General features: G+C 46.6%; 2 protein-coding genes across 7 annotated transcripts in view; one reads left to right on the forward strand and one right to left on the reverse strand.

The window, feature by feature from the left end:
• Positions 1 to 27: 27 nt before the first annotated feature.
• On the reverse strand, positions 28 to 9,446 carry ETFRF1 (electron transfer flavoprotein regulatory factor 1). 4 transcript variants are annotated; one of them, XM_075004584.1, is made up of 4 exons: positions 9,385 to 9,446; positions 5,854 to 5,935; positions 5,497 to 5,753; positions 28 to 156 (listed from the first exon to the last, which is right to left on the reverse strand). In XM_075004584.1, exons 2-3 carry the CDS (start codon positions 5,896 to 5,898, stop codon positions 5,532 to 5,534), a joined length of 267 nt encoding a protein of 88 aa, XP_074860685.1. In that variant the 5' UTR covers positions 5,899 to 5,935; positions 9,385 to 9,446; the 3' UTR covers positions 28 to 156; positions 5,497 to 5,531. The 4 variants fall into 4 exon arrangements, with proteins under 4 accessions (XP_074860685.1, XP_074860696.1, XP_074860703.1 ...); XM_075004595.1 differs by having other exon boundaries at positions 5,854 to 5,931; positions 9,385 to 9,413; XM_075004602.1 differs by lacking the exon at positions 9,385 to 9,446 and adding an exon at positions 9,251 to 9,269.
• Positions 9,447 to 9,500: 54 nt separating this feature from the next.
• Positions 9,501 to 20,917, forward strand: part of DNAI7 (dynein axonemal intermediate chain 7) — a 51,866-nt gene continuing 40,449 nt past the window's right edge. For all 3 annotated transcript variants that reach the window (XM_075004521.1, XM_075004530.1, XM_075004538.1), the window contains exon 1: positions 9,501 to 9,589. The gene's annotated coding sequence lies outside the window, so the exon portion shown is untranslated. The remainder of the gene's footprint in view (positions 9,590 to 20,917) is intronic.

Genomic DNA, 20,917 nt, shown 5'->3' on the forward strand with positions numbered 1-20,917 from the left:
TTTTGTACATTACACTAAATTATTAGCATTTGTTTTAGCATTACTTAATTTTCTTTCTGCCTCATGAACCTGAATGCTTGTTTTAAATGACAGTGGAAACTTTATATCCTCTTAAGTGCCAGTATTCCTTGAGTGTTGTTCTTGAACTAGCAATGCCTGTGGAAGAAAAAGCAAACCCTGAAAATTCTCTTAGGATTTTTTGGCGCATGCACAGCTGCTAACTTCCTATTTTCCTTACCAATTGTGAATGTTAGTTCTGTCTGCAAACAAAACAATGAAAATTCTCCACATTGTCACTGTGGCTTTTTATCGGTTGGATAAGAGAATTAGTTAGCATAAGAAATTTTTCTACTGGTTTTCTTTTATTTACATGGATGGCAATATTGAGAGACCAGAAGCCTTTATAGTCTTCCTATAGATTTTGTTTCTAGGCATCTCGTCTTGTAGCATTTCAGATCAACTTCAATGAATGTAAACATATAACTTTCACAGATTTTCACTGCAATTTGTCATGGTCACTCCTTAAATACTATATTTTTTCTATAAAAAAAGAAAAATTAAAAAAAGACAATAATGCACACCTGGCAATGGAAAAAGTAAAAGTTCTAATTGGATTTACTTGCTATTTTAATACTTTGCTTAAGACTTTTTTGTATCAAAAGACCGAGAGTGAAATCCTGGCTCCACTGAAGTAACTGACACACTTCAGAACATTCAGTGGGCCCAGGATTTAACCCTTAGTGTCACTACTAAGAAATACTAGAAAGCCTTAACAACTGAATAATTCAGACACTTACAGAAGTTAATTCATATGTTAATTCAGAGTTTAAACTAAGAATAAGATCAGAACTTCTAGCTTTACAGATGTCACAACCATTTTTTCAAGAGTGGCATTCCATATTTTCAAATGCCATTTTGGGCGTAATAGGAGAGGCATTTTAAAGTCTGGTAACTTCTTTAGATTCACAAATTGCACTTGAATTGATCTGTTTCATACGATTAGTTGGAAATTCACTATGCCATAAATATGGAGAATTTGCACAAACATTCAACAGGCATAGTTAATATTATGATTTCCAGAGCCAATATTGTCTTGTGTTCTGCTGTGATTCTTGTGAAATACTAATTAGTTCACATATTAAATGGCTGTCCAGTGACATAAAATGTCAAGATTGTTACACAGCTCAAAGTTTTCAGATGTGGTGGTCTCAATTTTCTTCTGATTTTTCTGAGTGGAGTTAATCCATTACTTTGCAGAAGGTTCATTTGCAGTATACTATAGTTTGGTTAGTCTGAACCAAAGTGAGAGCTAGTTATTCCAGTGTTGCCAACTCTTGTGATTTTTACTGTGAATTTAGTAAAATTTTATGTTTTTCTTGAGGCCCATGATCCTGGAGTTGAGATGAAATTACATGAGAATCTCAGCTTGCTTTTTTTAATGAGTCTAGGTCTCACAGTTGCAGGGAAGAGCTTGCAAATATAACATCATACTAAATGATCAACTAGCGGAACGCAAATACATGATTTGTCAGTGCCTGATTCATGTGTTTTGAGTGGTCATTTATAGACAATACTGGTATTCCCAAGTTATCCTGAACTTTTAAAGAGTTTGCACACTTAGTTTTCCATGGAGTAGGATTTCCATGTAGCAGCATAACTTAAAAACACATATACAATATCAAAGGTACAACTACATGTGCAAAATGACCTCTTACTTCCACGCAGAGAGGAGTAGTAGCCATATTTGAAGGAGAGCTGCAATAGTGATTAGGGATGTAATAAATGCATTATTACCTGTCTTGCTGCATGACTCCGAAATTTTGTGGGGCTGGGAAACCATTTTTAAAAATTCTAAAAAATTCTCTCTCAAGCTGCACAACCACCCCTGAAAGGTGATAGTGGGACATTGTATAATTACATCCTAATTTAAGACAAATAGGAAGTGGGAACAAATCTCTGTATATGTTGTGAACAAGTTTATTTGCGATTTTTAAATTTAAAATATCTTGAAACTGAGATTTTAATTGCATATTTTAGATGCTACTATCACAATATTGGAAGAATGTAGCAGAAGTGGATAGTGTAACTTGAAAAAATAGAAGAAATTAAATCTTAAGACTTGTTACTTCTTGTAAACTGAGGGCAGGTCTACACTACCCCAGAATACTGACCTGCTCACGGTAGATCTTCCAGGTCTTGATTTCATGTGTCTAGAAGAGATGCGTGAAATCATCCTCTCGGGGTTGCAGTCAACCCCTGCACTTCTTGCATGGAGTAAGGGAGGCTGATGGGAGAAACTCTCCCATTGACCTTCCCCTGTATAGACAACCAAGTTAGCTGAGCACAGATACGTCAACTGGCATAGCTAGAATAGCGTATCTGCAGTTGACTCTCTTTGTCTAGTGTAGACATAGCTTTAATCAAGTTGTGTGCAAGTTTAGGGTTCCTTTAGACACAGTTTTTTTATCAATTTAACTAAACTGGTAGAAGCTGATTTAGCTAAAATTCTTGCAGCTTTCAAAAGGTGGCTGCAATTATCAGTATAAAAGTATTCATACCAATATAACTTATTTTAATAAATTTAATCTGTAAACCAACTCATTTGAATTATTAAAACTGTTTAGACCAGTCTTTGTGATCTTTCACAAAATATGCTCATCCTTGCCACAGTTGTGCAGCTTTGTCTTAATGTTTGTAGAGACTTGGTGAGGCATGTTGAATTGCAGCTTGCACAATTTGATCTAATTGTTGTCCTCCTTAATTTGAAATGCTTTCCAAGAATATATCTGGATACTATCTTTTTTTACTAGTGAATATTAAATGAACATGTGAAATCACTTACTACATTAATACACGAGATTTCCAATGCCTGATAGTAGCTTTATGTAACTTTTGGTAAATACCCTTTTTTGAAAAAGGGTCATCAGTTAACTTAAAGCGGAAATTTTGTTTTGATTCTTTAAACAATTTTCCTAAAATCAAGGTTGGCTGAGATGACGTAAAAAGAATCCACAGTATGAAATGACTAATATTTCTCTACCAGGTATATTGCTACATAAACTTCTATTCTTTTTTCTATACTATGAAGCAATACAGCTATTTCTTTCGGAGGCCACCAAGCCGTAACTCTTTTGTAAAATCTACATAAAGCTACATAGGCAGTAATCTTTCCTAACATTCCCTAAAAATCCACTGTCTTCTGTTTTCATGTTGAAAATACTTCTGCTTTTTCCTCCTGAGTGCCAACTTCTTACTAGAACAATTTCGTAATGTAATATGTTTACCTGCAATGTATTAACTATTTTTGTATAGTGTAAACTGAAACATGCACATTTTGTACATTTGTGCTTTTCTTTTTTTTTTATGTGGAACATATGCAATGTGATCCCATTTTCCCATCACTTGGTTACATGACTCAAGAATATTGGTCATATTAGACATTAAATTAAAAGAATGACCACTGTTCAAACTTGTTAATGTTTTATAGGAGCATGTGCTGTGAGGTGATCTGAAATTTGTCATTGTCAAATTGTACTGCTCCTATTTATTGTAATGTAATAAAAATAGTTATTGTGAACATCTATTGCTATTTAGTTCATTGCGCCTTCCATAAATGTAATGTTGACCTTCACAGTCAAGTACCCCATGAACTTCATTTATTTATCAGTCCCTCTCCATTTCTCTTGTTTTGATTGCCAACCATTCTGCAGTCATCTCTGTCCATCAACTTTTGTGTAATCTTACAACCATTTACTGTCAGATACTCTTTTTAGAGAACTCTTTCCAAGCCTACTCTCTAGGGCTGAAACCCAAGTTCTGTCTCACCTTGCCAAAGCCATGGGGCTTAGGTTATAGGTTTTCTGCCTGGCGCCAAAGTGGATGGGTTTCATCTTTGCACAACCCCTATCCCCCCTCCTCCACCTGGGGCAGTGGGACTTGGGCTTTACTTTTGCATCACTCCACCCTCCTTGCCTTGGGATAGTGGGAGTTGGGTGGGCTCAGGCTCCAGGCCCCTCTTGCTGGGATCATGTAGTGATTTTTCTTGTCAGAAAGGGGTCAGAGTACAATGAAGTTTAAGAACCACTGCCCTAAGTAATATTGGAAGAATGTAGCTACTTAATCTTTAAATGTGTGACATGAGCAAATCTAAAACATTAGACTTCTGACTGAGAACAAACAATTTCTTGCATTTCAACCTTGAAATTTACAAGTTTTATAGCTTCTGAGAAAAGCATCTGTCAAATGTTATTAGGCAGGTAATATAAAAACAGAATCAATCTTACCTACTTTTGTACTGAGGATTACGTCAAGTAAATGCTTCTGCATATACTAAATAAAAGGCAGTACAGCTATATAGTCAGTGTGGAAGGAGTAAATTTCAAACCACTAGGATAGTAGAAATGAATAACTAGAGCTCATTTATCTTGGACAAAATGGTATTACATTTTCAGTAACCTCTAAGCCAGTAATGCAACTAATTGTGGCTAAACTAGCAATGTCACTGTAGTAGTCCACTGAAATGTAGTTTAAAGAGAGTTGCATTTTACTTCCTCTCCCCATGATTTTCAAATCGAACTGAAGACCATGCTACTATTCTGTGCAAAGTCAGTTAGGGCACAGCTCTGTATTAGTGACGCTGGCACAGTTTCAGGAATAGTGGCTATGATATAAGTGCTATACCAGGAGCACAGAGTGATTTCTCAGAACTGGAACCACAAAACCTTACTCACCCTGCCTCCTCTCCTCCCACCCCCCCGCCTTCTCCACACCAGAATAGAACTAAAGGTCATCACCTTCTGGGCATGAACCACCTACCCAAAGTTTTTCTAGGTAATCATTTTCCAAAGAGTAATTTTTTTTTTCAGTTGAGTGAGGCTAGAATCTCTGCCAACTTACCAAAAGGACTACTATGCCACCAATGCCAACAAAAATATTTAAATAAATACATAAATAAATAAATAAATAACCCTAATTAGACTTTTGAAATGGTTTTCATTTATAATGAGCAGGAAACAAAATGTAACATTTTAAAACTATGGGTTGCATAGCACCCTCAGGACCTAAAGAGTCCTAAACTAGGGAATTTGTTGGATAAAGCTTCTGATATATAAGATCTTATTTGCATACCACAAGTTTATATTCGAATAATTAACAGAGAGGTACCTGTGTTAGTCTGTATTCTAACAAAACAAACAGTCATGTAGCACTTTAACAAAATAATTTGGTGATGAGCTTTTGTGGGACAGACCTACTTCCTCAGATCTAGGGTATATCTCTCCAGATCTGAAGAAGTGGGTCTGCCCCATGAAAGCTTATCACCTAATAAATTATTTTATTAGTCTTTAAAGTATTACATGATTGCTTGTTTGTTTTGTTCAAATAATTAAACTAGCCACTTAGAAAATGTAGTAAGGTAGCCACTGATATGGAAATATTTAAGTCTCATTGTCTGGAACATAACAGTTCCTTTTTTATTAATTCATCTCAGCCACTAACCTGTATGCCAAGCACTGGCTCAACAATATTACAGCTCACGTATTCTTACTGTCATCCTTATAGTAGCGCTGTTTCATAGCCCGGTACTTTCTGAGATAATACAAGGCCTCTAGTTCTTTTATAACAAACTCTCCACGGGCAATTAGTTGCTTAATTTTTTCTGGATCTTTAACATCCTTATTTTTTAGGAAAGCTGTCTTCAAACGGCTTCTAAAGTAGTCTGCTCCTTTGGGATATTCCTTTCCAAGGTACAGCAGCTTTAAAAAGAAAAAAAAAGTATTTTAGAACTTAGCAATATGTGGCAAAAAAGTTTTTACCTAGTTAAGCAAAAGTGCTAGTAGCAATCAAAACACTTACATTTTTGTAAAGATTCAGCACTTCACCTCTTAAAGAATTGGCCATTTTTTTTCATATTTCAATGAACATAGCCACTTTCTACCTGAAGAATAATCAGTTTATTAGCCACATACTGAACTAACATTACTGCACTTTAACCATTATATTATTTACACTAATACCTAAAATCTGTTTTCCTTAATTTCTACTTTCCTGAGTTAGCAGAAATACATTTACAATTCAATGAAAACAGATCTTATTTTAAGCAAAGTTGCAATCAATTATGAAAATAAAAAGTTAAATGTATACTTCCCAATTCCAGCTGCTTATCTCCTAACACTACCACTTTTAAATAATTGTGTTAAATATCTAGTTTGCGGCAAGTAGGCTGTGTCTCTTTCACCTCAATTAGACTATCTTTCAAGTACTCTGTCTGTCAGTTCTGAAGTCCTAGATTAGGTATTGGTGACCTGCAGCTCCAGAGCCACATGTAGCTCTTCAGGAAGTCATTTGAGACCCCAGAAACTGACTCCTTTGTGGTGCTGGACATTGTAATGACCCTGCTGCTGCTGAAACAACAGCAGCTATCTCCAGACTGGCCAGGATTTCACTCTTCCCTCCTCCTCTCATCTCTGGCCATGTCATGGGTCAGCAGTGAGTGGGGCTGGCCAGTGTTCCATTAGGCAGGGCAGCAGGGGGGAGAGCTGGCTCTATTGCTGTGTTGGCTGGGCTTGATCAGAGCATGGTGCAGTGGGCTGCAATGAGCAGGATCCTGTTCTGGACAGGTACAGAGCATTTTGGATTTCTCTACCCCACCCCCCAAATTCTCTGGTTCCTTTTCCTGACCATGAAGCTAGGCTCCACCTGGATCCTCCTCCGTCCCATAGATGTGCAGCTCTTTCCCCAGCAGTGGTGTGCTGACCCCAATGCCTCTGTGTGAGCCAGGCTAGCAGCATCTCTGGCAATGTTTTAGCCCTGGGGCTCTCTGGGTGTACAGCAGTATCCTGTCCCCACCCCGCTCAGAGCATAGTGCACGCTGGTTCTACAAAGCAGTGATTGCTGGCTGCTGCTGTGCGGCAGGGGGAGGTTGCAGACCAGAGACCCTCACCCCGGGAGTGCCTGCAGGATGTTCATGCACAGCATCAATATCAATACATAAGGCAATGCACTCTGTGTTGTCTTGTTTTATAGGGAACAGTCAGTCGACCAGTATTGCTGAAATCCCCCTGACACAAGTTAAGACGACAAGAAGCCAGTCCCTGCATCAAAAAGGCTTATATAGGAGAACTGGTCATATGGTTGTACAGCCACAACCCTGCCACTGAACAGCTCATAATGATCTAAATCAGCTCCAAGAAAATAAGTTCTGCTAGGTAAAAATCTTCTACTGTTTGGGAAACACTATTTGCTACCACTTACTACATGAGTAGTAAGCATGGTTATAGGTACAATTATGTTTAGAGCCCTAATTCTACAAATGTCTTTAAAAGCACGTGGAATAGATGGGACCTAGATACTCTGCAAAATATCTTATTCTGGCATCATGAGGGCAGGTTTCATCCAAAAATGAGGTTAAAACTTTGACGTTATTTATTAAGGACTGTCTTGTATTCACACACAAAGTATTGATTTTTGTAACTGAATTTGAAAAAAATGTCCCAATATTTTGGTTGCAGATCCCTGTCCTAGATGCAGCAAAACTGGCTTGCTTTGCACCTGGAAGTAAACTATAAAAACAAACAAGATTGAAAAGTGGAACAAGTTAGCTAGAACAATGCATCTGTACCAATTTCTAACATTTTATGCTCTGCTTTTCCTTAGTTTCTAGTCATAACTGATCTGTTATTTGTGATTAGAAAGTAGCTGAGCATGAGGTCAGCAAGCTTTTCCTGCACAGTCCTGTTTCACAGCTGTATTAAGTCAATGTTCACTTGTAAAATTTTGAAAGTTTTGCTCAGAATTATGAACATTTCAGAGGTAGGAACACCCTCCATCCCTGAGATGTCCATAACACTGAGGTTCTACTGTTATCCTTAGTAACTGGGCACTGTGTGAACACACAGTTGTGACGATGAGTAGGCCTCCCTGATGTTAACAGCTTAATGTACACAATTAATGTAGTAGATCTACCTTGAACTCCTGAACTTGTTTACAAAATGAGAAAGGAGAAGGAGGTACTATTTTCAGTATCACTAGTTCAAATCAGAAAAAGCTTGGGTGGGAGGGCTTACCCCAGATAATTATGACTACATAGGAAAAAAAGTTTCTAACTAGCGCTGTTTGGTTTCTGTGAGAGCATTCTCTGTACAGAAGCTAACCAAGAGAATGAGTTAACTGAGCTAGTGCCTCCATGATGAAGTTGAAGTCCATTCATATACAGGTTTGCAGAGAACTCGGCACAGAGCTGGGGGGTGGAGGTAGGGGAAGATTCCAACTGGAATTGAATTGCTCCTCACTATCAGTAGCAATACTATAATTTAAAGGTATGTTTACACTGCATGTTAAGTCCAGGATCTCACTCAGGTTTCAGCCTAACCCCTGCTTCTGTCTACATGCAAGTCAGCCTGACTTGGGTAAGCAAGTACTATCCAGGAGGTTGGGTCAAAGCCTGAGTGCTACTAGGCCTTTGATCTAGCGTGGGTCTGTGGCAGAGGCCACAGGTGTGGGGAAAATCTGTCCCATGCCCCTGCCTCCCCTTCCCCATCCATCTCTTCTGGTGCATGATGCAGGGTAGTTCCCCACTCCCTCCCCTGGAGCAGTGCTGCCTACCAGTAACACAAGCTAGCCTGTGCAGCTCTCATGCTGTGCCACGCCGGGGGAGGCCCCCGCACTCATTAGAAACTGTGGTGCTGACTGAGCGGTGGGTGTAGGTGGAGACGCGGGGGCGGATCCCTCTCTGCATCCCCACCTATAGTCCGTGGTGCCCGTGCTCCACCACTATTCCGTATTCAGCCCACTTCTGCCAACGCTTTTGCTTCTCAGCGCTCTCCCCTCCAGAGGGCAGCCCGCTGTGAGAGGCCCGGCTCTGCCGGGTACGCAACCAGGGACCAAGGCAGCCTGAGGGGCTAGCGGGGTCTGGTGCCTCCAGCAGCGAGCCGCTCTCGCCAACTTCCACGCTGCGAAGATCCTCCCGGGCTTCCAGTTAGCCCCACACCCACGTTAATCCCCCGTCAAACAAGGCCAGGGGCCGGCCGGCCCTCCCCCCCGCCACTCCTACTCCTCCTCCTCCTCCTCCTCCTCCTCCAGCGGGAGGGGAACTGCCCGGGCGGACGGACGCAGCACAAGCCTGTGCAGGGCACCACGGACGCGAGGCTGGGCTGGGGGCGCCCGGTGAGCAGCTGTGCAGCCAGGGGATACCCAAGCGCTGGAACGGGGAGTGCCCTGGCCTGGCCGCACGGGGGAGGTGGGGAGACCTCACCAGCCCCGCCACTTCCTGGCTCAGCCCGCGTGTCCCGGGGCTGACGGGGCCGCTCCCGGGCCCCTCCCAGGCGGCGAACAAGGCGCTGCCCCTTCCCCAGAGCGGTGCAGGTTGGCGGGGGAGATAGGACTCACCACCTGCCCCGCCGCAAAACCAGCCGCGCACGCTTTACGGCATCTCCTGTCGGCCGTAAAGCGCCGCCGACCCCGCCCTTGCCAAGCAGCCCCCGCCGGCGAGCCAGCCCGCCAACCGCAGCGCCGGGGCGGCCTTGAGCTGCCAGCGAGTGCGAGGCTACGGCGGCTGCGCCAGCGCTCCGAGTGGGCGGGACTAGTGGCCTAGGTAACGGAGGGGCGGGGCGGTAAACAGCGGGTAGCGCCGGGCTGGCGGGACGCGGCGAGATGGTGAGAGCGAGGCCGGTTGACTGCGGGGCCCGGCAGTGGGGTTAGCAGCTAGGTCACCCCCGCCCCCCAGCGCTCAGTCCCGGGCCCCGGCTGGGGGGGAAGGTCGGCCTCCCATCGGGGTGGGGGGGGGCGCTTTGTTCAGGGCCGCTGGAGCACGGGGGAGGGAGTGCCCCTGGACCGAGCTGTGCCCCTGTCTGTGCTGGGCGCCGCTTGGGGCCAGGGTGCAGCGCTCTCCCCCCACCCCCACCCCCACCCCCGCCGGCACCTGCCCGCTCTTTCCCTGACGCGGCCGGTAAGGGCTGCAGGGGCAGCTGAAGGGTTAAACAGAATCACTCAGAAGGGAGGTGAGCGCCTCTGATCGGGGAACAGGTAGGGCAGGGGGACACCCAAACGTCTCCTGCAAGAGGGCTGCTCGCCAGAGTGCCCATCTAGTGTGTTTTGTAAGGTTGACGTTTAGCCTCTAGCAACTGGATTGAACGCCAAGTGCTTTTTGCTAGATCTGCCGGGGGCAGAGTCTAAGAGGTCCAGAGAGGCCAAGGCCCTTAGCTGTAGTAAAAATAAAAAACAGTGGTACACGAAAACAAAATAAGTCACCAAAAATTTGCTGCTTTAAGCTGAGAGACAGACGCACATTTCGGTCTGATACGGAAGAGCATGAAAACAAGTTGTGAAACTTATCAAATGCCAAAAATTAACAGGTGTCCAAATTTGAGGCTTCCTTTGAATTTGATGCCAAGGCAAGGCAGGACCCTCATTCCCCTTCCCCATTGACCCCCTGGTGTGTGGAGGAGGGCAACGGTTGCATCTGCCCCAGGGCCCACAACTGCTGTTATGAGCCCTTTAAATCACCATTGCTTCAGGTGGTGCTGAGGGCTGTCTGACAGGGAGGCAAGGGGTACAGTGCTGTCTGTTCCCCAAGGCCTCAACCCTTCTTGGTGCACAGAGCTCCACTCCACCTTGCCCAGGGCCCTGGCAGTTCTGTCCATTTCCTGAATTTCACACGCACTGCTAAACTGGAAATCATATTCTGATACTGCCGATCTGGGCTTGACTTCAAAAGGTGATGTGAAGTAGATGGGCGCTTTGGGCCAGATCCTCAGAAGTATTTCTGCTTCCCAAATCAATGGACATTAAGAGCTTAAATATTGTTGTCAAGCTGAGCCTTCCTACTCTGCCTGATGAATCCAGTTTTTTATGTTATAGGAAATCCCTGGGATATTTTAGAGTGAAATTCAGCTTGCATTCCCTTATACTTCAGTTTCACACTTTACCAAAATTAATGTGATATAATACACAGCTCCTAGAACTGGAAGGGACCTCAGAAGGTCATTGAGTACAGTCCCCTGTCCTCTTGGCAGGACAAAGCATCATCCCTCATGGATATCTTTGTTAATCTATTTGGCCCAGACCCCTAAGTGGCCTCCTCAAGGACTGAGCTTACCACCGTGGGTTTAGCAGGCTAATGTTCAAACACTGAGCTATCCCTGCCCCCAGATTATCTACTACAGTGGACCATTTCTTCTATGCCCTCAGAAGAAACCTTTATTCACTCCCCAGGTATCCATTTCCACTCATCTTTACCTCCTTGTTCTCTTGCTTCTCCACTGACTGCCTCTCACTTCCATTTCAATAGTCTAAGTGTAAATCTTTAGCATAAAACACAAAAATTTAGGCATTAGGTGTCCATATTTTAATATTAACTAGCTATCTCCTATGCATTGCACTGAAAAGATAACTGTTTGATTCATGATGCAGTGCCCTGTAAGTCAATGAGTTTTGGGATACTTTAGTTTTTATTTTTTGCTATGACTTAGCATTTGTGCAGTGTGCTTTGGGTAGCATGGTACCAGAATTTATCACTGAATTTGGTCTGCTGATGGGATCATTAGCTTGCTTGGGCTGAACAGTGGCAGGGAGCACAATGTGAATGAATACTGGCCTACGTAATTCCTTGTGTTGCTTTTGAGAAAGTCCCTTAGTGTCTTTGTGGTTCAGTTTCTCCATGTGTAAAAAGGGATCAATAATATCCATGTCTGTAAAGTGATATTCATTGTAAGATTATTTGTACTACAAACTAGTGAAACCAGGAAGGACTACAAAGAACATTTTTACTAAAATCTATATCAGACTGAATTAAGTCTCTGATATGCATCATCTTTTAATGAACAAATTAAAATGGATGTGCTGCCACAATCTTAACTACAAAATATTGTTGTGAGAAGTGTCAGTGGTCTGTTAATATCAATAAAAGCAGTGAAACTATGTCATACTGGTGAGTCTTCCTTTTTCCAGTGTTAAAGGAATTGGTTATCCTCCCACCAATTTATTTATTTATTTATACTTTACCAATGGCTAAGCTTTGAATGAAATCTATTTACCTGCCTGCATTTAATTAACGTAGCAGTTACATTTCTTAATTATTCCCTATAGTCTTTTTAGGTACTATAATCTCTGACTCTCCCTCTCTTCTTTTTCTCTGAATTTTTAGGGTCCAAAAAAGAAAAAAAAGGTAGGTCGGTAGATATGTGTGTGTGTGTTTGAGATATATATCAGATAGATGTAACTAGCAGCAAAGATCCTGATTTAGCTCACACAGTTTGTTGGACTTGGTAGTGTTCATTTACATACCTGGGAAGACCAGTTTCTGCACTCAGGAAATTATAGAGTGAAACTCTATGGCTTGTCCTGATAGAAGCCTTGAGACCTTAAGAACCCATCCAGTCTTCGCCAGTGGTTTTCAACCAGTGTGCTACAACACACTCGTGTGCTGTGCAAACTGTTCAAGTGTGCTGTGAAATTTTATCAATTTCCCCTCATCCTGGTTCTGCGGGGAGGGAACTGACCATCCCCGCTCCAGCTGCTGGAGTCCTAGCTGGCACAGGGTTCATCAAATTCCCCTCACAATGATTCTTTGAGGAGTTGCTGTAAGGGGAAATGCTGACCTCGCAGTAGCCCATTTATGCTGGGAGGCAGCTGAAATGCTGCTGTCCAGCCTGAAGAGGCCGGCAAGGAGCCCATGTCCCGCTCCCTGTTGTGGCAAGGAAGTAGGGAGGGTGGGAGCCTGTTGGAGCTAGTACATGGTTTAAATGCCTTGTCCCAGCTCCTGTGGGCTGGCAGGGAGGGGAGCCTGCTCTCTGGAATTGCCTCACCCTTACCCCCTTTGAGTAATCAATTAACCACTGAAAATTTCAGCAGTTACTTGGTACTCAGCATCCCATTTAATCCCTGTTTAACTTCTTGTATGAGCTGCTGTGCTGCAAACCTCTCTAGTAAGAATGTAGCCATAGTAAATATATGTAAATGTGACGTTTTTGAGCAATCGATTCATCTGAAAAAAGTGGGTGTACTGTGAAATTGTCTCACTGAAGGATGTTGTGTTACTGAAAAGGTAGGGAACCATTGGTGTAGGCCCTTGCACTGAGGCAGGGCCTAATAAATCTTATGAACATCCAGTAATGGTGTTTCCACAGCCTCCCATGGAAGCCTATTTGAGAGCTGCTTTTCTACCCTTATAATTAGAAAGGTTTTCTTAATATGCAACTTAAAACTCCATTGCTGTAGTTTAAGGCTATTATTTCTTGTCCTAAATACAGTGGACATGCAGAACAATTAAGCACTGTCTCTTCATCATCCTTTGACCTATTTGAAGACATCAGGTCCCCCATCAGTCATGATTTCTCAGAACTAAATGTGCAGTTTTTTCTTTAAACTTGTGTCAGGATTTTTAAACATTTTATCATTTACGTAGCTCTTCTGGACTCTCCAGTTTTTCTCATGTTAGTGCCTCAGACTGGGCGCAGTAGTCCAGCTAAGGTCTCACCAGAGTTAAGTGGAGAGAAACAGTTATCTCCCTTATCCGAAATACAACACCTTTGCAAATGCAACCGAAACATTATTTATTTTTGCAATTGTATCACATTGTTGACTCATATTCAGTTTGAATAGTGACAGAGGTACCCATGTTAGTCTGTATTCTATCAAAACAAAAAAACCAGTCATATAGCACTTTAAAGACTAACAAAATAATTTATTAGGTGATGAGCTTTTGTGGGACAGACCCACTTCTTCAGATCATAACCTTACCAGAACAGACTCAATATATAAAGCACAGAGGTCCAAAAATGATCAAGCCTGACAAATCAGAAGAGCGGGAGTGGGGGATGTTTGGTGAGGGGGAAGTTAAGAATTAGAGAAAACATCAAAGTATGTAAAAGAGTCCTTATAATGGGTCAGGTAATTGCTGTCCCTGTTCAAACCATGTGTTAATGTGTCGAATTTGTATATGAATGTTAATTCTGAGTATTTCTTCTGTAGATGGTTGTTAAAGTCCCTTTCCAGTAGAACACAAACTCTCAGGTCTTTAATGGAGTGTCCCATTCTGTTAAAGTGCTGACTGATAGGTTTGTGTATTTGGGGATTTTTGATGTCTGTTCTATGTCCATTCATTCTTTGTCAAAGAGTGTTTGCAGTCTGTCTTATATACATGGTGTGCAGGCATTATTGGCACATGATGGCATATATGGTGTTAGTTGAGGAACAGGAGAATGTGCCTGTGATTCTGTAATTAATGTGGTTAGGTCCACTGATGGTGTCTCCAGAATAGATATGTGGACAAAGTTGGCAGTGAGGCTTGTTGCAAGGGAAAGTTTCAGGATTAGTATTATTGTGGTATAGCCTGTGTTTGCTGGTGAGAACCCTTATATTCAGTTTGTGATCAATTATAATTCCCAAATCCTTTTCGGCAGTACTAGCCAACTACTCTCTATTTTGTGGATATGCATTTGATATTTCCTTCATCAGGGAAGTGGTTTGCACTTGTTTTATTGAATTTCATCATGTTGATTTCAGTTCTCTAATTTTATCGAGGTCATTTTGTCTTTTAATCCTGCCTTGGTGTCACGTGCAGATTTCATACACACATTCTCTGTTATCCAGCTCATTAATGAAAATATTGAATAGTACCAGACTCAGAACAGAACTCTTATGCAGAAAGTCAGACTAGATGAATCACAGTCCCTCCTGAAGTTAATCTACAAAATAGTATTGAGGTTTTGGCCAGGGGGAGGCGCTAGGACATACTGTTGGGTCAAATTTGGTGTAAAAGACTTAGTAAAAACAAGCTTTTACAAAGCTTAAGACACAAAAAAAGTTTTAAAATTCCTGTACGGTTTTTAAAATGTACATAAAACAAACCTGTTTTCCTATAACATTTTGTAGGTCACACATTGCAATTCTGGACTAAGACAGGAGAATATGGGAAACAATGATTAGAATATGATTGTAAACAAACCTGAAACTCACTAGTCTATTTTTATCTTCCAAACTGAGAGAGAGAAAAGTCAGCAAATGATATACAGTAAAAGTAAGATAGATATTTATTCTTTCATATCCTGAGGTCCTTTAATATCCTAAGACCCTCATCCTGCATTCAAACTCATGAGCATACCTTCTGTGTCTGTATCTACAGTTTTTGTGGCAGAACTTCTCATGTGAATATTTTAATAATAAGTGATGGGATTCACTTTTCCCTTAGTATGTCATAACTAAAGCTACGATTTAGTCAAAGGTATTTTTAATAAAGGCTACGCACAGGTCATGAGCAATAAACAAAAATTCATGGCCCATGACCTATCTATGATTTATTCCAAAAATACCTTTGATTAAATCTTCGAGGAGGGACACTGACAGAGGGGACAGCTGGGGAGGAGGACAGCTGCTGGCGGGGTATACCCGGGGCCAGTGTCACCAGCTTCCAAGGGCCAGAGGTTCGTGGCTGGCCACCTGGGGACTGCCAAAACAGTTGCTGTCCCTGGGACCACCTTAGCAGCTTATCCCGGAGCTAGTTGCTTAGTAGCCCTACAGTCAGCCACAGTGGCCACATCAGAAGTAAGAGAGATCCCAGAAGGTAATGGAATCCATGACTTCTGAGACCTCTGTCACACATATGGAGCCCTAATCATAACTTCATTGTCATCAGGAGAGTTACTCTCTCTTATTGCAGCAGTACGTTTGTCCTTATCTTTTGTTCAAGTTTCTTAACAAGCTTGTTGACTTGATTTTCAATTTATGTATTTGTTTTGTTGTTCATTTTTTTACGATACAAAGGTCAATAAATGTGGACGTTTTGGCTGGCTGTACAGAGCAGTATAGTTTCCCTGGTATTTCTGCTAGCTGACAAGCCACTAATTACCTTGGAAATAACAGTGGATGATCCCTGGATGTTGTGCCTGTAGGGGGGTGCGGGGCAGGGGTGAGGGGGGTCCTGTGGCACAAAAGAGGAGGGATCTTACACCTGACCAGATGCTGCCTGAGGGGGCTTCTTGGGTGAGTGTCTTTCAGAGACCCCTCAATCTCCAGCCACTACCCATGCTCCATTCTGGGCAAGGGGCAGCCCCATGCCCCAAGTGTGAGACTATGGTGAGAGGCAGCTTGGAAGTCGGGGGCAGACCCCATTGTGGGGGAGTGGGGCTGGGGTAGGACACAGGGATCCAGGTTGGTGGTGCAGCAGGGAAGGGGAGATGGGTAAGGGATCAGTCCACATGGGGAGTGGGGGTCCTTAGGAACACACATGCCAGCATCTGGGGTGAAGAAGTGGCCAGAAGACTCTCTAATCTTGCTGTGCTGCTAGTGTGCCCCCCCCCCCAGCAGGGTGTTTTAAATTCTTCAGGGTGGCAGGAGGTGCTGAACAATGCACAGGGAGAGCCGGGAGAGAAGTGGGGGCCAGAGGGCATGCAGGGGCAGCAGTACCTGGAGACTCCCGCCTCTCCAGGAGTCATTGCCAGAAGGGAGTACCTCCGAGTAAGCATGGCGCTCCACTTCCTCCACAGCCTGTACTCTGTCCACTTCCCGAATGCTCTCCCAGAGCCTGCATCCAGGACTCCCAACACCTGCCTAAGGCAGAGCCAGCGCCCATGTTCCCTCCCAGAGCCTGCACCCCAGGCCAATGTTCCCTCTAACCTTTTCTGTCCATGTGCAGAATAAATATTGTATGTCCACTGAGGCATGTGTGAATGTGCACCACCAGTAGAAACAAAAAACCTGGCTGTGGGCACTCTGCTCATCAGCCTTGTAGCGTTTAAATTTCTTTTGAGTGGCCGCAGAAGTGCACATCTCAGAGAGAATATTGTCCTAGACCACATGTACCCACATTTCCTCCCACAGCTTGCATTGCAGACCCCCACCTGCACCCTGTACCCTTCCTGCACCCCATCCCTAACCTACTTCCCAGAGCCTGCTTCTACTCCTGCCTGCCAGTCCACTACTCCAATCCAGAACATGCACCCAAACTCTCTCCCAGAACCTTAGGCAGTTGCGGGGCAGGGAAGCTGGGGAGGAATATGGGCTCTGAGTATTTTGGGTACCACCAAAATTTTTGTAAACCTGCCACCTCCCTCTCAATCATTTACCCTCTTGCTGTAATACTAGCTGTCTCTATCCTGTCATGTTCTGGCCACAACAATTGCAAAAGCCTCCTCCTTTTCAATGTTTGTCATCTGAAACAGCCTGTCTTTATACTAATAACTCATCAGCTTCAGCTACATTCACACATTGCATGTCCTTCTGTATGTTTATACAGTATAAATAATAAATTCTAATCACTGAAAATCTCTTTTCTACTATTATTCACCCCTTAACTTTGTAATTATTTTGAGCGCATAAAACATTTTTGAATACAAGTATGAAAATATTACAGAGGCTGTGTCTACACTACAAACTAACTTCGAAATAGAGCGTCCACGCACAAAATGCACCCTCCCCTATGTCAAAGTAGGCTTTCCCCTACTTCGAAGTTAAACGTCTACACACGATTAGTCCCTACTTCGAAGTAAGGGGACAGGCAATGAAGGCATGGGGTCACAGCCAGCCGACCCCTTAAAGGGCCCCTCCCAACACCCACAGCCTGCACATGCTCAAGGCCGATAGGCTGAAGACAGAAGCAGCACGTACACAGGGGAACAGTCGGAGACCATGCCAGCTCCCTCCCTCGCCCAGGATGATACCTTCACGATTCTGGTCAGCTTGCTGGCCATGCTGTTCACCATGCAGCACCAGCAGCATGGGAGGCTCGCTCGCCTGGGACCCAGCCTTGAGGCCCTTGCCAGCCTCATGCTGCCCCTCCCCCGTTCCCCCGCAAGCCGGTGGGCCTACGCCACCAGCACCGAATGATGGGACCGGCTGGTGCTGGAGAGCTGGGACAATGAGCAGTGGCTGAGGAATTTCGGGATGACCTGGCAGACATTCGAGGACCTCTGCCACTGGCTTGCCCCAGTCCTCCAGCACTGTGACACCCGTATGCAGCCAGTGCTCCTGGTGCGGAAGAGGGTGGCCATCGCACTATGGCGGCTGGCCACCCCCGATGGCCACAGATCTGTCAGCCACCCCTTTGGCATAGGCAAGGCCACCATCAGAGCAGTGCTGAACGAGGTATGGCCAGCCCCCACCATGGACCCATCCTGGGGAGGGGGCGACCGGGAAGGGGTAGGGGGCTCCCAGTGGGGGGCAGGGGGCAAGGGGATTCTGGTGTGTGTGGTGGGGGGGCCGGGGGCAGGGGGATTCTGGTCGGGGGCGGGGGGCCTCCCAGTCCAGTGGTCATGGACATCCCTTCCTTCCCTCTGCAGGTCGTCCAAGCCATCAACACAGTGCTCCTGCGACATGTCGTGACCCTGGGGGATCTGGATGCCGCGCCGCTGGGTTCATGGGCCTGGGCTTCCCCAACTGTTTTGGAGCCCTAGACGGGATGTATGTTGTGATCTGGGCTCCGGACCACGGCAGGGGCGCCTACATAAACAGGAAGGGGTACCACTCAGTGGTACTCCAGGCCCTGTTGGACTCTAGGGCCATTTTCTGGACGTGTGTGGGGTGGCTGGGCAGGGACCATGACACCTGGGTGTTCCGGAATTCGTGGCTGGGACACTGGATGCAGGAGGGCATGTATGTCCCCCTGCTGGAGCTCCCGCTTAGGGACATCACAATGCCCCCCCTGCATCATGGCTGACGCCGCGTACCTGCTGCACCCGTGGCTCATGCGGCCCTATACCGGGCACACCACGCCAGCCCACAACACCTTTAACAGTCGCCTCAACCATGCCAGGGGCACAGTCGAGCGAGTGTTCGGGAGGCTGAAGGGGAGGTTTTGCTGCCTCCTCACTAGGCTGGATGTCAGCCTCCCGAATGTCCCCTCAGTCATTGCCGCCTGCTGCCCCCTCCACAACCTTGTGGAGGGCTGCTGGTAGCCCTTAATGCAGGCCTGGGCTGCGTACTTGGGGGGGCCGCTTATGAGCAGCTGCCCGCTGCCCTGTGCCATGAGGCACAGCAGAATGGGGTCAGGGTCCGGGATGCCCTGTGCTGGGCCTTCACGCAGGGCCTGCCCTGATCCCCCCCAGCCACACACAGCACCACACACCACCCCACCTGCACCCCTCACACTCCCCACTCACCCCCCGCCAGGAAGCACCAGGGACATGGGCTAGGGTGGGAACAGGAAACTTTAATGGGGGAAATAAAGTATCGTACAATACAGAATGGAATGTGGAAACCTTTGGTGTGCATGGGGAGACTGGTTGTCAGTGGGGAGACGGGGGCTTGAGTGGGGGACTGAACTGGAGAGGGGGCTGGGATGGGGGTAGGGTCAGTTGGCTGGAGGTGTGGGGGGCCGGGAGCCACATCGGCCATGGCCACCTCTAATGCCCCAGAACCGGGGTCCCCTGCGGGGCTGCTACGGAGCCGGGACCACAGGGAGGTAGGGCTGAGTTGGGGGTGCCGCGGGCTCTGCCTCCACAGGGCATGCAGGAGGGGCCACGGGCGCTGGGCCACATGCGCCCGCCTCCGTCAGCAGCCACCAGCCAGCTCAAGGTGCTCAGTTGGCGGCAGGTCCACCACACGTCGGGGGGCGGCTGCGGGAGGGGCTTGTGAGGTGGGCGGCCAAGGCCCGGAGCACGGCATCCATGCTGCCAGCCAGCCTCGCCCACACATCCTGCTCCATTGCCAGCCATTCCAGCAGCACCCTGGTCAGCTCTCGTACAACCGCCCGGTTGGCGGTCGCCTCCTCATCCCTCCACCGCCGTCTCCGAGGGGCCCACCCACCGCCGTGGGGAGATGCAGGCTGGGGTGATGGTGCAGCCTCTCGGCCTTCTGCAACCACAGCCCACTCAGGTCTGCTGGGTTGGCTGACTGGCGAGGGACCTGTGGAGACAGGAGGGGACAGCGGGATGGACCCTGAGTGCTGGCTCCTGACCTGGCGGGGGCCGGGGGGGGACAGGATCCCTTGCCCCCTGCCCCACTTCCCTGTCGCCCGATGGCCTGTGGGATCTCGGATGCCCAGGGGTTCCTGCTGGGCAAGGATCAGCCCGTGCTCCCCCACCATCCTCAGGTGTGTGGGCTGTGGAGTTATTCTGGAGGGGCCCCGTCCCCATCCCCTGCAATGTCCCGCTTGCCCCAAACACACCGGCTGTCACCTCCTGGGGCTGAGGCTGGGGCGGGGCGCAGCTCGATGATGCTTGACTCGGTGTTCCGGAGGGGACGATGACGAGGGTCCCGTCGCTGGAGCCCCCGTCATCACCCTTGGTCTTGGAGGGCCGGTCTCCGTGCCGCTGCCCAAGGGGGCAGGACGGGACACTGGTGGTGTCTGTGTCCACCAGGTGCTCTGGACTGGCCACCTCCCTCAGCCCCAGGAGCCTGTGCAGGCCCTGATAGTGGGGGCAGTGCACAGGCCATGCCCCCGACCGGCTGGCAGCCTCACAGGCCTTGGTGCATTTGGTGCAGCTCCTTTACTTTGATTCGGATGCTGCTGCTGGTGTGGTTGGGGTGGCCTCAGGCAGTGAGAGCGCTGGCCAGCCTGTCGAAGGCATCGGCATTGCGCTGGGGGGCGCCGGTTTGCCGAAGGGCCTTCTCCTCCCCCCACAGAGTGAGGAGGTCCTTCAGCTCCGCCTCTGTCCAGGAGGGTCTCCTGCTGGCGCGGCTTTTGCTTGGGCCCTGAGAGCCCTCGGACCCCTCCTCTGGAGCCCCTGGGGGTGGGGAGGGGGATCCTGCTGTGCTGCCATGTTGGGTAGGGGCTGCAGAGGCTGGCAGGTGCTTCAGGCAGGGGCAGTCCAAGGCAGAGCTCGTGCTGCCCCTGCTTGTGGCTCACTCTCAGCTTCCTGCCTGGGGCTGCCAGGGAGCTGCTTCCTTTAAGGCAGTTGGCAGGGACCATAGAGCCCTGCCTGGGCTAGCCAGACTGTCTCCATCCCACCCCGCCCGTGGCGGGGGAGGCTCCTTGGAGAACTCCTTA

The sequence above is a fragment of the Carettochelys insculpta genome, chromosome 1 (assembly GCF_033958435.1).
Source record: "Carettochelys insculpta isolate YL-2023 chromosome 1, ASM3395843v1, whole genome shotgun sequence".
In the NCBI taxonomy this organism is placed as follows: Eukaryota; Metazoa; Chordata; order Testudines; family Carettochelyidae; genus Carettochelys; species Carettochelys insculpta.

Coding starts and splice junctions, on each gene's coding strand:
- ETFRF1 (XM_075004584.1), bottom strand. CDS start 5,898: ATGGCCAATTCTTTAAGAGGTGAAGTGCTGAATCTTTACAAAAAT. Junction 5,754..5,853: donor TGCTGAATCTTTACAAAAAT/GTAAGTGTTTTG, acceptor TTCTTTTTAAAG/CTGCTGTACCTTGGAAAGGA.